An 18,921-nucleotide genomic window follows, 5' to 3' on the forward strand; every position below is an offset into this window, starting at 1 on the left:
GTAAAAAGGTAAAAACGTTTTGCATTTTACCTGAATTTCGCTGAATGGAATTCTAGGGACACAAAGTTACCTGCATTCACGACCTTGAAACTTAACGTTCTCTTTCTCTCGCTGACCACTTTCCTCGCACTGCTAATGAGGGTTTCCACCTTTGGTGACAATGACAGACTCTGTGCGCCATGGTATGCTACCCTCAAGGTCTTAGATAATTTCTTGTGGGGTGCACATCCACTCATCCAATAGTGCTGGTCTCATTTCATTCAGGATGTCAACGTTTCGACACAAGACATTAGCTGTAGTATATCATCATCATCATCATTTCCCCTTTTCCAGCCGACACTAGGTGGGGGCAAATATGGTTCCACTCTACCATTTCTTATCCAACACTGTGTTCCAGTCCAGGTTCCGTTGTTCTGCCTTTCCAGTGCTTTTCTTTTGCAGTCTTTCTTCTTTTATCCACTTGACATGTCCAAACCACCTCCATCTGATCTGTTCCAGTTTGTCATTTAGTTTTTGCACATTTAGCTCTTTTCGTAAGTCCTCATTTCTCACTCTATCCCTCCTGTACCATACTTCTCAGGAATTTCATTTCAGCTGCCTGTACTCTCTCATCCCTCCGAGTCATTGTCCAGATTTCTGCTGCATACATCATTATAGGTAAGTAATATCCTTTGTACATGACTTCTTTATTCGTCATTGGCACATCTTTATTCTATGTTAATCTCCGTACCTGGTCTAAAAGGTACTCCCCAGTTGTATCCTTCTAATAACTTCCATATCTATTCTTCTATTTGCTGTCAGTTTACTTTCCAAGTATTTGAAGTGTTCTACTATTTCCAGTTACTTGTCTTGCTAGCTCCTTGTCCTTCTTTACTTCCGTTACTACCGAGCTCGATAGCAGCAGTCGCTTAAGTGCGGCCAGTATCCAGTATTCGGGAGATAGTAGGTTCGAATCCCATTGTCGGCAGCCCTGAAAATGGTTTTCCGTGGTTTCCCATTTTCACACCAGGCAAATGCCGGGGCTGTACCTTAATTAAGGCCACGGCCGCTTCCTTCCCACTCCTAGCCCTTTCCTGTCCCATCGTCGTCATAAGACCTATCTGTGTCAGTATGACATAAAGCAACTAGCAAAAAAAAAAAAACTTCCTCTACTCATCACCATTGTCTTGCTTTTCTCCACATTGATCTTCAGTCCCCATTGTTCAGTCTATCTGTTCAGTACATTCAGCTATTGTTGTACCTCTTCCTCATCTTCTCCCCAAATCATATCATCTGCAAACATCATTACATTCATTCTTTCCCCTCTATAGCCTTCCCTTGCTGACTCTGTTGTCATCCATCATCATTATAAACAGCAAAGGTGATGACACTCCCTTGTCAATTCCAAACCATTCTCTTCTACTCACTGTTGTCTTCACACAGCTGTAACAGTTACCGTAGCATATTTTCTCTCATAATTAACACACTTTTTTGACAAAAGACAGTCAAAAAATTTGGATGTGTAAATTATCCAAAGAATTCAGATATTAAAAAAATTATTTACAGTTTATTTACGTTTAAAAGAATACATCATATATATGCACACAATTGATTCAACTCATTTGCAGTTATCGTCATTTGGCATAAAATTACGGCGTCCGCTTCTTTCTGAAAGTGAGATAGGGTACATACAGTAAGTTGAAAACACAGGTTTGAAGTACCAACACTGGAAAGTTTTCTTCCCATCACAAGCCGACGATACGACTTGAAGTGAAATAAATATAAACGTTAAAAGTTCATTAAGAGATAAGTATTTCATATTGTTGCGTATTGAAGTACACTAATAAGTTAAAAGAAAGTGTAAAATGGTTCAACCTTTCAGTACTATTAAAATAAGAAATGTAAGTTTACATTCTTACTGAATTAAAATTGGTACCGGTTTCAATCAGTTCTTTTTGTCATCATCAGCCAATCACAAATAAGTGTAAAACTTTGCACAGATAAATAAATTGCAAAGCATAAAGAGTACTGTAGGTTGTTAATAGTGAAGCACTAAAATCTTTAGGGAGCACTGTGCGTTGAAATATAGTCAATCACAAATAAGATGCACACGTAAAAATGTGAAGTTTAGATGATACTGTCGGATGCAGTTTATGAAGCACTACTGTATAACACAATGTTATGAAAAAAAGTCGAAAATGAAATATGTATTTGTCAGCTGCAGTTTATAAGGCAGTGTATAATTTTAAGGATTAGCACTGTGTATCAATCATGAAGAAGTCATGGATCAAGAACGTTAGCAAGACATAAGCGTTAGAGAGCACTGTATGGGAAGAGAAGTCCAGAATCAAATCATCATCATTTCCCTTTATCCAGCTGTAGCCGGGTAGGGGCAAATAGGGTTCCTCTCCACTTTCTTCGGTCTTTCCACCACTCCTCCAACACGGTGTCCCAGTCCAGGTTTCTTTCTATAATGCTGCGTTGGATGGTATCCTTCCATCTCAATCGTGGTCGTCCACGGCCTCTCCTTCCTTGGAATTGCATTTCCATCACCTTTAATGGCATTCTTTCGTCGCTCATTCGCTTTATGTGCCCAAACCATCTCAGTCCGCTCTTCTCTATTCTATCATTCATTTTTTCCACTCCAATTTCTTCCCGGATTTTCTCATTCCTTATTTTGTCTCTTCTACTCTTCTGTATCATACTTCTCAAGAACTTCATTTCGGCTGCCTGTATTCGACTCTCATCCTTCTTTGTCATTGTCCAAGTTTCTGCTCCGTAAGTTGTTATGGGTACGTAATACATCTTGTACAGGCAGGTAGCAGGTAGGGACCCTCTTCGGAGGCAGCCCTACCCAGGGAGTGGCGCCCCTGCCTATGTGAGTCCCAGAGCACACTGACCCGGGGTGTAACATCTGGTATGGGTCCCAGCTCAGGGTTACGAGTGAAGACCTCAACGGTATCTACGGCGGAGAAGGTGGACTTCGGTACGGACGAGATGGCGGAAGGGGCATACTCGTAGCGTCTGTACTCCAGAGGAGCGGCTACGAAAGGCGTCTGTCTCCATGTTAGGGGCGGCCTAATTTTGAACCTGGCAGTAGGTATAAAATGCCTTTGGGTGTGGCGAGCCCATCGTAACAATAGCCTATATGGACAAAGCAGATATGGTGCCAGAATCAAATACGTATCCAAATTTAGTACTGAGCAAATTCTTGAGTTCAGTTGCAGTTTATGAGGTGTTGTATAATTTTGGGGAATAGCACTGCCCGTCGATAGATCCAAAAATTATGAAGTCGCCGCCGATCAAATACGCAAATGTACTACAGAGCAAGTTCTTGAAAAGTAGATCGGCACTGTGCTTCTAAAAGTCTCTTAAGTTGGATTTGTTAGAGAGCAGTGTGTGTGTGAAGTAGTCCAGAATCAAATATATATTTAAATGTAGCACGGAGAAAATTCTTGAAGAGTTCAGCTGCAGTCCATGAGGCACTGTATAATTTTAGGAATTAGCACTGCTTGTCGATAGATCCAAAAATTAAGAAGGAAGTTGCAGATAAAATATACAAATGTATTATGGAGCAAGTTCTTGAAAAGTAGATCGGCTCTGTACTTCCAGAAGTTTCATAGGTTAGATCAGTGAAGTTATTAAAACATATGACATAGAGAAAAAAACAATTGTGAAGAGAAAAAAAATACAAAAAAGCGCATTATTGGAACAGTTGAGGAGCGTAATGACATATCGTGAGATATTTTGAAGGTGAGAGTTGAGGTCGAACTTAGAATGGCATAAAGTATAAATTCGAAAGCTAGTTACGCTCCTCAACTGTTCCAGTATTGTGCTTTTTAGGTGGTACTATGACTGATGATGCCCTCAAAGAAGGGCGAAACATGTTTCAAATGGAAATGGTTATAAATTTTTAAACATTTAGGAATTTATAATGTATTGAATAGGTGACACAATAAACCCTTTAGCATCCTACATATAATATCTTCAATACGGATTAACAATGATATTTATCACTTGCAAGGGCAGTATTATTCACTAAAATTATACAGTGCCTCATAAACTGCAATTGAACTCTTCAAAGATTTGCTCAGTACTATATTTGGATATGTATTTGATTCTGGACTTCTTCCCATACAGTGCTTTCTAACGCGTATGTCTTACTAACGTTCTTGATCCATGACTTCTTCCTGATTGACACGCAGTGCTAATCCTTAAAATTATACACTGCCTTATAAACTGCAGCTGACATACATATTTGATTTTAGACTTTTTTTTTAATAACATTGTGTTATACAGTAGTGCTTCATAAACTGCATCCAACAGTATCATCTAAACTTAATATTTTTACCTGTGCATCTTATTTGTGATTGACTATACAGGGTATTTCAAAAAGAATATGTATTTCAAATGCATATATTTTTTAACTGTAAGACATACAAATATGAAACTTTACGAACACATTTACGAACCTCTCAAGTTCAGATTACAGATGTTTAATATGTCCTCCATCAGCGACATGAATAATATGACATCGATACTCAAATTCCTCCCATACTCGGGCAAGCATGTCCTTCGTCACTGATGTTATGGCAGTATGGATCCGGTTCTTTAACTCTTCCAGGATCTGTGGGAGTGGTGGTACATAAACGTTGTCTTTAACGGAACCCCACAGGAGGAAGTTGCAGGGTGTCAGATCCGGTGGCCGTGGAGCCCAGCTGAGACATGCAAAGCGCCAGCTCCTTGATGACCAATCCAACGGTTTGGTAGAGTCTCATTGAGATATTCACACACTTGGCGACTCCAGTGAGGGGGTGCCCCGTGTTGTTGAAAAATGTTGTCTTCGTGCAGCCTCGGAAACAACCAGTTTTGTAACATTGCAAGATACTGCTGACCGTTAACCATGTTGCGATTAAAGAAGAATGGGCCATAAACAGATGATCGGGATATCACACAAAACACATTGACTTTGGGTGAATCTCGTACATGTTCAAGGACTGCATTTGGGTCCCGTAGGCCCCAAATTCGAACATTGTGTTTGTTCACCTGACCACTAACATGGAAAGTCGCTTCATCACTGAACATGATGCGTTGTGCAAAGTGTTATCATTGTTATTAGCATCAAGAATCTCATTACAAAATGCCACACGTTTGCGTTGGTCATCAGGACGCAGAGCTTGTAACAGCTGTAACTAGTGCGGCTTCATAACCAACAGACGTCTCAAAACACGCAAAATTGTTGTTGTAGGCAGTTGTAACTCCCGACTGGCACTACGAGTTGATTTTGAAGGACTATATTGGAAAGCAGTTTCAATTCATGGAACATTTCCTTCAGGAACACGAGGGCGGCCAGGACTCTCTTCTTTACATACACATCTTGTATGTACAAACTGTTGATACCATCGGCGAATGTTCCACCCATTCGGAGGATCAATTTGGTACCTCAACCTGAAACGTCTTTGCACTGTAATAACGGAATTGCATTTCGCAAACTCGAGAACACAAACTGATTTCTGCTGCGGAGTAGCTATTTTAAACATATGACGGTTACCAAGCAAAACAGACAACTGACATCTAGTGGCTATTAATATAAACTGGACTATGTATTTGTTTCTCCAATAGCTGAGCCGGGGCGCAGCAATCGATAGTTTGGACAAAATAATACTTTGTGATACGTATATTCTTTTTGGAACACCCTGTATTTCAATGCACAGTACTCCCTAAAAAGATTTTAGTTCTTCACTATCAGCAACCTACAGAACTCTTTATACTTTGCAATTTATTTATCTGTGCATTGTTTTGCACTAATTTGTGATCAGCTGATGATGACCAAAAAAATACTGGTCGAAACCGGTAACAATTTATTTTAATTAAAGAATGTAAACTTACATTTCTAATTGTAATAGTATTGAAAAGTTGAACCATTTTATACTTTCTTTTAACATAAAAGTTCAGTTCATGTAAGTACATAACAATGACATACAGGTAAAAAAAAAACAAGTCTTACCTTTTATAGGGTACTGTCTTAGAGTACAAGTGACTATTTTCATAATAGTATTAATACTACTTATACTATTAATAGTATTGAATAGGTGGTTTTCAATAAATTCATTGTTAAACATTTAATACACTGTCTTAGAGTTTGCTACCAGCCCTGGAGGAAGGATTGCTACTACTGTTATGACTGCTCACATCTCTCTGTAAGAAATCATCTTTACTCCCATCTAACGAATTTGAGATTCCTGTTTTCTTGAAGCTCTTTTCAATCGCCTTCAAAGAAATCATGTCCCAAGCATGCAATATCCACTCGCAAAGTAGTTCCATGGGTGGTTTCCGAATCTTGCCTGTTGGGGTAAGTTCGTGCTCATTTTCTGCCATCCAGCCCTGATAAAGTTTTCGCACATTGTCCTTGAATGGTTTATTTATCGAAACGTCCAAGGGTTGAATTACCGACATCAGTCCACCAGGAATCTCTGCCAAATCGGTTCTCATGGTTTCCAGTAACTTCTAAGCATCTTCTGTCAGGTGGCCATGAAAATTGTCCATTTCGAGAAGGGCCGAGCATCAAAGTAGGGACCCTGTTCGATTTTCCCATACTTTTCCTATCCAGTCTTGTAAGTGACGTGTCCATCCACCCTTTTTCCTGGATACGAACGTGGATCCCTTGTGGAAATTTTACTTTCGGCATTGTTTTTTGCTTTAGAACAACGTTAGGTGCAAGCTTTCTGCCATCAGCTGTTACAACAAGCATTACAGTGCATCGTTGTTTTTCACTTCCCGTAGTGTGTACGATAGCACTTGATGTACCATTCATATCAATTGTCCGACTTTGTGGCATGTCAGAACTTATTGGCGTCTGATCTGCTTTCCTATTTGGGAGAGCAAATATTCCTTAACTTTACGCTTCGCAATCGCAAAGTGGTGAAATCAATTACTTTTTGGTTGAAATCATTCGGCATTCTTTGGCACAATGTTGTTCTACGTTGATGAGAGAGCCCTTTTTCTCCACCATCCTTAAAACAAATATCAGATCTGTTGTGCTTCTTCCAACTCTAAAGCCATGTTGTTCCTCTTCGAAGATAGGCTTTAGTATATCCCTTACTCTGGGAATATTTATTGTATTGAATTAGGAGGATACTCTCATTTTTCACCTTTTGTAAAGTAAAAACCGTCAATACGGAATGATTCTAATATCTCGCTTATCGTGTCGCAAATTTTCGCTGTTACTGCTTAGTACGATCACATTTTTCCTAGACCTGAAAATGTTTCTGTATTTGACATCCCTTGTTAAAGAAACTCTATTTCCAAATCGAGTAAGAGCTGTCGCCACAGCTGCGTGATTATGGGAAAAGGCCTTCTTGATCTTCAAAGGATAAGTTGCACTTTTGGGGAGCAAGCCGTTATCCTCAGGAATGTTCAGTTTTGCTTGCCAGTTAACAGCAAGATCACTGAATAGCTGAGTGAGCCTGTTTGTTCTTTTAGTTTGGATTTCATTCAGAAGGTTGTATTTTGTGTTGAGTTCTACAGTGAAGTGTAGTTAATATTTGTTGTGCGATACAGTAGCCTATATCTGGATTAGGAACATAATCGTGTGAAATTGACTGGCGTGGTGCATATTTGTTTTGTGATAGCCCAGTTGTGGATATGGAAAATATTGTGAAATTTCTTAATAATGAAGTCAAAATTAAAATCTGTCAGAAAGTGGACTGACATAAGTATGCAGAGGTCGCGAATGTTGAAACTTGCACCTTTGAGTTTTATTCAGTTCAAAATAGCAGCCAAAATTTCCTCGCAGATCGCAATTGCACGTGGTCGAATGTAACCTCCAATTCATTGTCGATGAGTGTGACCAGGAAATAATGTTAAATAACCCACTGCTCCGAAATAAAAAGATTCTAACATAACATTCATTATAGAAAAAGTGTGATCTGCAATAATACCAAGATATTTTTGTTGGCCCCTGTGCACGTTTTCATATTTGTTGTCTGGTGTTTTTCATACCTTTCAGTGTACTTATTTTATAATACTCATCGGAAAAGGTTTCCATGTTTGTTCTTTCCTGTTTTTCACACCTTTTATTACTTTCCCCTCATCTTTAGAAATAGTAGATAGGTCTATAGTTTTCACTGTACCTGTGGATAAACGATGTAAAATGCCATCATGTCGGAAAAAATCATATTTAGTGTTTCCATATACCTGTTGGATAGTTTTTATTCGTATATTCATTAGTACGTTTTCTCGCTTAACACGTTCTTTTTCCTTGTCCCCTGCAAAAATGTCTTAACGAGGATTTACTGTATTCTGAATCCTTCTGGTCTTCCATTCATGGACTCAATCTTATAATCAGACCTCCTGTTATGTTAATAAGAAATCTTAATCTGCCTAAATTGGGATCTGGAACTAAATCGCAAATTAAAGCTTCACATAAAATGTTGTGGAAGACGCAGAGATCACTGGGTGTGCTTAGTGGGGAGATAGTTTTTGTTCCAAGAATACCACTAATCCCAACAGAATATCCATTAAGAGTTTGAGAATAAGGTTCCCTCTCAAGGTACACTTTGCTGCGATTATTCATAAATCTAAAGGAGTCTCTGAACGTTGCCCATCGACTTGAGAGGACTGTTTCTCACATGGACAGTTCTATGTCGCATGTTCCAGAGTTAGCTCTGTCAAGCCCCAAAAGGCAATACCACAAATGTAGTTTCCACAGAGGTATTGGGGATAAATGAAACTCAACTTTTCAGTAAGTTTTTCTACTGTAAGATTTATTCAAATAACATCTTAGTGGAGTACAGAGGAACAATTATTTTGATCAAATTACAACATCCACACAAGCGAAGCTGCGAGTAATAGTTAGTATATACATTTACAGTATATAATATTCCAGACACTCGGTTGGGAGAATGGTGTCAGTAGTGCACAAACTCCAGTTGGACGGACGGAATGGTTTAGAAGTGAAACTGATCTAATACAGAGGAGTGTGCTGTCACCTCTTTTATTTCTAATGGTTATGGATGAAATTGTAATGGAGACAAGGGAAGCATATGTAAATAGGGAGATTAAGTTTTTGCTATTTGCAGACAACCGTATTTACTCATGTATTACACCCCCTCGCAAATAAGGACCCTCCCCCGGCTTTTTGAGACAAAGAATATGGAAAAAATAAAACTTGCTTAAAAGACCTCCCAACGTAATTCGTCAAGAGAGGAACGATTCCGCTTCGAAGCGGGTAAAAGCCTTACTGCAGCTCGAATATCACACAAATTTGTGAATAATTTTGTCTGTACCACGTAATGTATACATGCGTCAAAGTTACGCGGTACATCTGTGTTTTGCCTACTACAGCTCTGACGTTTCACAAATAGCTGAATATTGTAGTTTCGTGTCTGACCCACGCATTGCAAGCATGCTTCAGTCATGCTATAGGTCTGTTTTTTTTGTAGTTACGAATGTCCGCCAGCCTAATGGTTAGCACAGTTAGCTGCTATTCTCCGGGGCCTTAGGTTGCTTCCCTGTATCGTGGAAATGAAAATCTACAGCCTGTTTCCAGTCATTCGACCGGGTCAGGAATGGAATGGATGAAGCCCCCATCTAGCAGCGAGGATAGGAATTGTGCCGGCTGCCAAAGCCTGTCGCACTCCTCTGGGGCAATGATCAATGAATGACAGATGAAATGGAATGAAATGATATTGGAGAGTGTTGCTGGAATGAAAGATGACAGATTCCCGGTACCGTACTGCCAGATATTTAAGAATGGCAGGAAGGTTGGTATGTGGTAAAAATGGTACATGCAGCTCCCCTCCATTGGAGGCATGTCTAAGAAGAGCTGCACCACCTCAGAATGAGGAAAAGAGTTTGCTCTAGTTAAGAAATATTCATGGTTGATGCTATTAATAAAGTAGGCAAGATCATTAACAAAATGATTGTTTAATATCTTGTAACTCGGGCCAATATGTGTAAATTTTGGAGAGTAGTAGTTTTAAAACTTGATGACAACAATCCAGTTATAACGTTTGTTTTACTTGCCATTGTTCCTAACAAATAATAATAATTTTATGGGCACGTCCACAGACTGCCGGCAAGTAGACTGACACACAAGATTCTCACCTACATAGAACATCTAAAAAATATTCCATGGGTACTGGAAGTGAAGGATCTGGAAAAAGCCCAGATGAACTCAAATGACTCCGCGGACAGAAACCTCTATAGGAAAAAATTAATGGATGGAAAGTGCAACTAGAGAACGAAGTGAAAAAGAAGACTGGAGCAAAGTGGACAGAAGAACGAAAAAGGATCCACGGAGAAAGGATGAGAGCTGTTTGGCAACTCAGAAAACAGAATCATTAGAGCTTTGCGTGATCAGTTGGGTCCATACGCAAATAATAATAATAATAATAATAATAATAATAATAACAACAATGGCGTATGGCTTCAAGTTCGGCTTGTCAGGTGCAGGCCTTTTGATTTGATACCCGTGGGCGACCTGCGCGCCATGATGAGGATGAAATGACTATGAAGACGACACATACACCCTGCCCCTGTGCCAGCGAAATTAACCAATTATGGTTAAAATTCCCGACACTGCCAGGAATCGAACCCGTGACCCCTGCTGTGACCAAAGGCCAGCACGCTAACCATTTAGCCATGGAGAATATTATTGATATTACATCCCCACTAACTACTTTCACGATTTTCGGAGACTCCAAACAACACACACTATGCCTTAAATGGAGACAACGAACGTATGAAATTAAACATTATGATCATAAAATGCATTACTGTCACACCTGTGGATATCCATAAATGTGGCAAGCTTTCCTATTATTTGTTTTTATTCTTTCAGTCGTGGAACTTATTTCACTGTCAGGGCACTTGGTAGCATACCTAACCACCGGGCGAGTTGGCCGTGCGCGTAGAGGCGCGCGGCTGTGAGCTTGCATCTGGGTGATAGTAGGTTCGAATCCCACTATCGGCAGCCCTGAAGATGGTTTTCCGTGGTTTCCCATTTTCACACCAGGCAAATGCTGGGGCTGTACCTTAATTAAGGCCACGGCCGCTTCCTTCCAACTCCTAGGCCTTTCCTATCCCATCGTCGCCATAAGACCCATCTGTGTCAGTGAGACGTAAAGCCCCTAGCCAAAAAAAAAAAAAAAAAAAAAAAAAAGCATACCTAACCTAAACAATGTGGTCTCTCTTATCTTAATTGCAGCTGTTCAGGTAAATCCCGGTGTGATAAATGTAGAGAACAAGCATGAAATATACTTAAAAATAAATGCCTGGCTTTTAACAGCCGCAGTTATTCAAAGAATGCTTCCGGTCACTGTGTTCATTCGGGAGTATGTCTCGTAACAGACGTCTAGTTATCAGCTGGTGGTTTGGCACGCTTTCTACAGCACAACTTTATTCGGAAGGGGTGGCTTCTGCTACATGTACACCAATTGGGAATAATAGAGACCATCTCCAGAAAGCATTTGCAAATAGATTCTCACTTTTTGGACTCATATAGCTGGGAGCGAAACTATTTTTAAAAGGTCAGAAAGATGAGATTTCGAATGCTCTCAATGACGGTACATGGCTGACGAGATGGCAGTGAAGATGACGTCATTTGGAGTGACGACACGCCAGTAGCAGGGAAGTTGGCGGTACAAGACGACGATAATTCAAATGAGAGCAGTGATCAGGTTTACTGTGTGGTAGGCTTACTGCTCAACTGATAGTCAAATGACTGGCCATTAAGTTCTTTTGATTAATATTGCATAGTACGATAGCTTTATACCTTTTGTCTACGGGGTCGAGTAAGAAGTGAGACGAATCATTGTAGCGAGTTTTTATGTCCGGATGCCCTTTCTGACGTCATCCTCACCAGAGGAATTAATGAGATGAAACGAATGACTTAATGTAAAAGTAACTAAAACAGACCTCATTTACTTTATATGTATGCCTAAAAGTCATGTGTTCACCATTTATTTTCTTAAATTTAGAAATACTGCCTTCCAACGAAAATAGTGGAATTCCCCTCCCCCCTCCTTTTTTTGAAAAGTGGGGGGAAAAAAAGGGGGGTCTAATATGCAAGTAAATACGGTTTGTTGTGGTTTGGGGCATGAACAGCAAAGAAGTACAGAACAACTTTATGTACTAAAATTGGAAAGTATGGTATGAAGATCAGTGCAGAGAAAAGAAAGACTATGGTGATATCAAGAGAAGAAAAACAAAATGCATTATGAAAATTGGTGGTCAAAGCCTTGAAATTGTTGTCAGTTTCAAATACTTAGGGAGTGAAGTAATGCAGAAAACAAGGCTGGATATGGAGATTAGAAAGAGGGTACATGGCAGTGCATTCTATTAGAGTGTAAGAAAACTTCTGTGGAGTAAGGAAGTACCAAGGAAGTGCAAACAGAAAATGCACAAAATGTATTATGCACCCATATTAACTTGTGCAGCTGAGACCTGGACAATGACAAGTAGGTAGGGTAGAATTCAAGCCAGCAAAATGAATACCTAAGAAGTATGATAAGAAAGAGTAGGAAAGACAGAGTGAGAAACTAAGATGTTGGAAAGGCAGTCGAATTAGAAAAACTAAATGAGAGAAAAGATAGGAGTAAGCTAAGATGGTTTGGATTTATAAAGAGGACTAGCTGATGTACCCATGCTTCACTACGGAATTCTACATTGTATACAGAAATGTAGGTTAGGTAGAGTACACGTTATGGGCAAGACTGTATTAAATTGCATAGCTCTTAATGTTACCCTGGAAACTCAACAGAGAAATCACAAAATGCCTTCTCTCATATGAAGACTGCGTTAGGGAATTTTCATTGTAATGGCAGGCCCTCTTGCCTACCATCAGTCACAATTAGGTTGGGGAATTGCATTATAATGGCAGACACTCACTCTCCCCACCTGCCATTTTACATATTCAGAAAGACTGTCTTGGTGGTTTTCCCAACTGAAATGAACATGCGTCATTACAATGACGTCAGTAGAAATGGCGTGAGTGAAAGCAATGATTTCACATGAAATACTTGATCAAATGAAAAACCATACAGAATTGTAGGTTAGGTAGAGTACACGTTGTAAGCAAGACTGTATTAAATCGCATAGCTCTTAATGTTACCCTGGAAACGCCTAAATTGTAATTCTAGACCAGATCCTTCTACTACTACTACTACTACTACGTGAGCCTCTGCCTTAATAGTGCACACTGCTCATATAAACCAGCGCGTTAGAGTAGGGATCGAATAGCTGGAATACTATGATGAACCAGTGAGTTACGCACCACCAGTACGGTATCAGAAAATGTATGAACCAGAGGAAGGACATGCTAAAGAAGAAAGTTTTTAACTCCCTAGCTACTTCGCATCAATATTCATTCAGGCTGTTATACTCGGTACGCAGCAGTAATCCCATCTATCGGAGTTGAGCAGCAGCATAAGAGACAAAGAACATCACCACAAACAATGGTCAATGTAATATTATTGTTGATCAATGTTATACGCTTTCAGTGGTGTAGGCCTTCACATTTAGTTTTCTTCTGACTCTGACATACCACTCATATCATAGTCGGTACAGTAACATTAAATAAACATAAATTGTCGGAAATTGTATTCTCTAACTTTTGTTATGTAGTAGGTTTCGATAGGATCAATAACAGGTATTTAAAAACTAAATTTTAGGCGCCTTCCCCTAAACTACAATTTTATACAGAGCAAATAAAATTGTTTATAACTTAAGACTGTAGTTTCTTATTCCCCTACTCTATATACCGACTTTCATTAAATTCTGTTAACCCATTTGCTCGTGGTTCAGCGTTGATATGGACTTGGCAACAAAAATACAAATTCATGAATATCTTTATTATCAAAGCCGGTACGGTAACAATGTATGGCATAAATGATCGGAAATTTAATTCTATATAACATTAGTTATGTAGTATTTATCGATAGGACCATTAATAATATAAATATTTGAGAATTCAATTTTAGGCTTTCCCATAAACTACCATTTGACTCGAAGTGAGTAAAATGATTTATAGCCTAGTTTGTAGTGGCTCATCCCCCGACTTTACATACTGATTTTCATTAAATTCTCTTCAGCCGTTTTGTCGTGATGCGTGTGCAGGCAGGCAGGCAGGCAGGCAGGCAGTTTCCTTGTTGCTATGGACATGAACAATACAGAAATACCATTCTTTTCAAATTATGAGCAATGTACAGACAAAACGTGTGTGTGTGTGTGCGTGTGTGGTTTTTTTTTTTACCAAAGCAGATAGAGGGAGACCTAGAACAAGGTGAATCTATTCAATAAAGTAATAGTAGTAGTGATGGTAGGGGAATAGTGGAAGGTGAAGTAGTGCCATAAATGCCCTGACTTAGCAGAAGCTGTGATGATGCAATAATACTACTCCCTTGCAGAACCACCCCTCTTGATCACCATAGGATCAGATAAAACTTCACCTACTCTTAATTCCCAGAGTTTAATTTTCTAGAAATTTAGCCACCCATTCAGGACACACTTTTGTCTAGTCCAGTAACCCTCATTTTTGTTGGTAGTCTCCCATGATCTATATTATCAAAGCCTTGGATAGGCAATAATGATACAGTCCATTCAACTCGTGAATCTTGCTGGAATATTGAAAGTTGAGCTTCACCGAAAGTCTTTCCTGAACCCAAATTGTGTGAGTAGTTTTACAAATGTGTCGAATATAACTTAGAAGGAATGCTTTTCCAGAGCGTGCATGCAAGATGTCAAACTGACTGGCCTGTAATTGTCAGTTTTATGCTTATAAACTTTTTCTATGTACATTGGGGCTACTATAGCAACTCTACATGAAGGAGTTGTACCAAATGAACGCAAACAGTAATCAAATAAGTATTTAAGATATTGTGCTATATCTCAACCCAGAAAGAGGTGTTTTTTTTTCTTTCCAATTTTTGATATTCCTCCTCCTCGTTCTTTTTCCTCCGTTTATCTTGTCCAGGGAGCTCGTGGACCGGACAGAAGATCATCGACCTCCATCTTGTTCTACTTTCTCCACTTTTCATTGAACAATATTTCCACTTCCACTTGTCTTCCTATATACTCTTTAATCTGGTTCTCCCTTCTTTCTTGGTCTCTTTCCATCGTATCTCTGCTCCAAACTCATTCTTGGAATCCTGTCTTTCATTCTTTTGGTACGACCAAGCCACCTAACATATGAGTAACAGCACAGTAAAGGTTTCCACCTATTCAATACAAAATATATTCAGAATATTTTAAAATTACATGGAACTAGTTTCGACCCATCTAGGGGTCATCATCAGCCACATCAAAGTAAAGATCATTCTTGACGAAAACCTAAGAACATGTTAATTTTAACAGTAAGATTATTATGGAATAGTACATTTATTAGCTATTACTCACCTGTCCCATACTAACATCTCTTTTCATTTACCACATTCACTTGTTATTCCATAATAATCTTACTATTAAAATTAACATGTTCTTAGGTTTTCGTCAAGAATGATCTTTGCTTTGATGTGGCTGATGATGACCCCTAAATGGGTCGAAACTAGTTCCATGTAATTTTAAAATACTGTGAATATATTTTGTATTGAATAGGTGGAAACCTTTACTGTGTTGTTACTCATGTTATTCTCAGTTAAATACGGACCAACAACATGAAATTTATAACCCTTAATTCAAGCCACCTAAGGCGAGCAATCCCTATCTGAACAGAGTAATTCAACATCCAGCTTCCTTCTGAATTCCTCATTATTAATTTTGTCCCTTCTTATTTTACCTTCCATACTTCTTGAGGAACTTCATTTCCAATAGATATGATATAGGCTTTTGGGCTTATGCTATATCAAGAAAATAAGGTGAAATTCTTAACGTTTCACAGAGAACTGTGCTCTGCGTCGTCAGAAGAAAATCTCGATTATCCACGAGAAAGGCTTCTTAAACAATGAGCTTTGAATTTAGACGTTATAATAGAAGTGGAAATGGTACGTTCATTCGTCACCAGATGGCTCTCTGGATACGGTACAGCGCTAGCGTTCGAAGTGGAAGCTGACGGAACCATCAGAATTGGTCTAAGAGGGTCACGTGACGTGTACGTAACATATGACATTGATACAAGCCTGGAATGAAACATCTGGCGATGAGGAACGTATGAATTTGGAAAACATCGAGACGAAATAACAAATGCCTGTATTTTACTCTTTTCCCTGGTAGTTGCTATGTAGTTGCATAGGCAAACATTGGCACATGATAAGACTTGTAGAGAGTTTTCTTGTACTTACTTCGAACATTCTTTCCATACAAAATCTGTACTCTTTTGTAGAATCCGCTAGCTTGCTGTATTCTTCAACTTTGTAAATATCTTCATCATAGGTAAATAATCACTGGGAGACCTACGCTTGCCTGAGACGTAAATGTTTTTGGTAGGGTAGGCAGCCTTCACAAAACCATTTCTTTGCTGTTAAAGTGCTGTCATCTTCAAGCTTAGCACTGAGTGTTTGCTAATGAAGCTGAAGTTTCACAGTCATTTCTGTGTTCCTATTCCAGAAATAATTTTTCTCCCTTCTAAAATGTATCCATCTCAAGGGATAGTTATGGAGCATAGAATGTTTCCGTGTGTTTCTTTCTTTCAGGTCGGTATCAGGCTGGTGTGTGTGCAGTTGATGGCCGTGTCTATGCTGCAGGTGGTTGTGATGCATGGAATTGCTTGAATACAGTAGAGGTGTACGATCCTCAGACGGACACCTGGGAATATGCCAAAAGCATGATCACTGCCAGGAGAGGATGTGGTCTGACCTATTTCAAAGGTATGATTGCAAAAATCCTCATTCATTCTAGAGGGGGAGGTGTTCATTTTTCCTCTTTAACTGCAGTAATATACCATGCATGTAATGGCCACTTTTTTTCATATGTAGAAACCTGAATTACATGGAATATGATACATTCACATAGGCCTAAATAGATTTCTTGTTCCAGAACTGGTGGAACAGCTGAGATCAGCATATTAATGTATACTTATTCAGAATGTAACAGATTTAATATAAACAAATCATTCTTAACCTAAATTTTGTCATGTGCATACTTCCAATTGCTCTTAAATCTTGAACATTAGAATTTTCATCTTGCATTTTAAAATTGGTTATATTAACTTACCTAAAAAAAAATTACCCATATAGTAGTAATAATAATAATAATAATAATAATAATAATAATAATAATAATAATAATAATGTTGATGATGGTGATGATACTTAAAGCATTAAAATTCAGCTTCCTGTGAATTGTTCCCTTTCCTATACTAGCAGCTGGATAAGTAAAAAACTGCATATGAAAAGCACTATAGTGAATTTAACATACAATAAAGGAGAGTACAAATAATCCAGCTTATATCAATACAAAATATGTTGCTAATACAATATCACAACAGTTTTATTATGGACCGGTTTCGATGTCTTTGGACACCAGTGCCTAATAAAAATGTTGTGACGAAGCTCGATAGCTGCAGTCGCTTAAGTGCGGGCAGTATCCAGTATTCGGGAGATAGTAGGTTCGAATCCCACTGTCGGCAGCCCTGAACATGGGTTTCCGTGGTTTCCCATTTTCACACCAGGCAAATGCTGGGGCTGTACCTTAATTAAGGCCACGGCCGCTTCCTTCCCACTCCTAGCCCTTTCCTGTCCCATCATCGCCATAAGACCTATCTGTGTCGGTGCGACGTAAAGCAAGTAGGAAAAAAAAAAAAATGTGATCTTGTATTAGCAACATATTTTGTATTAATATAAGGTGGATCATTTGTACTCTCCTTTATTGTATGTTCGTCTCCTTTCAATATGGACCAAATATGAAGTTTTTAATATTAAATATAGTGAATTTATGCATAAATTGGTATGTTGCATATAAACAGCTCATGATTCTTTGATTTACTAGATATTTCTTTACATATTAAATTCATTCTCACTTATTGCCCTGCTCTTAGGAAAACTGTATGCTGTTGGTGGATCTGATGGTACACATTCCCTTTCCTCCACGGAGATATACGATCCTAGAGAACAGACGTGGACTCCTGGGCCTAATATGACCACTGCACGAGCCAATGTTGGTGTGGCAGTGATTGGAGGCCGATTGTATGCCGTGGGAGGATTCTCTGGTAAGTTAAGCCATTGAATTAGTCATTTGTGGTTTGACTAAAACTGGAATTTTTTGGTGTGATTATAAGATTGTAACTGTAGTTGTTGCTCTGTTGGCTTATGTCCATAGCCTGTTTGCCTTGCTGCTTATACTGGCATTCAGGTAAAAGTGTCTTCTGTGATTCAGATGATCAAACATTGTAATTTCACTCTGCTCTTCTTTCAAATCTGTTGTACAAATGTTAATATTTGACAGGGAACAAGTTTTCAATCAAGTTCAAGAGTTCTGGACTCTTGAACCATGGATATGATCTTGGTGCTTGCACTAATGTCTACCATGATAATGTGCTTTTTGAAGAGCAGTGTCTTGGATTTAGTTATTAATTTAACTATACGGTGGAATCTCGAAAATCTGTTCCCAGAAATTATTTTTTTCCGGATTATTCAGTCAAATTATATAGCCTCCCCCCCCCCCCCCCAACATTCTGATTGAATCACGTTTTAAAAGTCCTGCAGTATATGTTCGATGAAAAAACTATTTCCTGCATCAACCTTCCCGAAATTTTGGACCGAGCGAGTTGGCCGTGCGGTTACAGGCGTGCAGCTGAGAGCTTGTATTCGGGAGATGGTAGGTTTGAACCCCACTGTCGGCAACCCTTAATATGTTTCTCCATGGCTTCCTAATTGCATATCAGACAAATGCTGGGGCTGGCCTCGGCCACTTCCTTCCCACTCCTAGCGTTTTTCCTATCCCATTGTCAGCATAAGACCTACGCGTGTCGGTGTGAATAAAAACAATTGAAAAAAAATACATTTCGGT

General features: G+C 39.0%; 1 protein-coding gene across 3 annotated transcripts in view; it reads left to right on the forward strand.

The window, feature by feature from the left end:
- Positions 1–18,921, forward strand: part of LOC136866305 (influenza virus NS1A-binding protein homolog) — a 361,110-nt gene that overhangs the window by 319,672 nt on the left and 22,517 nt on the right. For all 3 annotated transcript variants that reach the window (XM_067143147.2, XM_068226692.1, XM_067143148.2), the window contains 2 exons: positions 16,608–16,781; positions 17,951–18,121. In XM_067143147.2, coding sequence (XP_066999248.1) covers positions 16,608–16,781; positions 17,951–18,121 — 345 coding nt within the window. The remainder of the gene's footprint in view (positions 1–16,607; positions 16,782–17,950; positions 18,122–18,921) is intronic.

This window comes from Anabrus simplex, chromosome 3 (assembly GCF_040414725.1).
Source record: "Anabrus simplex isolate iqAnaSimp1 chromosome 3, ASM4041472v1, whole genome shotgun sequence".
Taxonomy (NCBI): domain Eukaryota; kingdom Metazoa; phylum Arthropoda; class Insecta; order Orthoptera; family Tettigoniidae; genus Anabrus; species Anabrus simplex.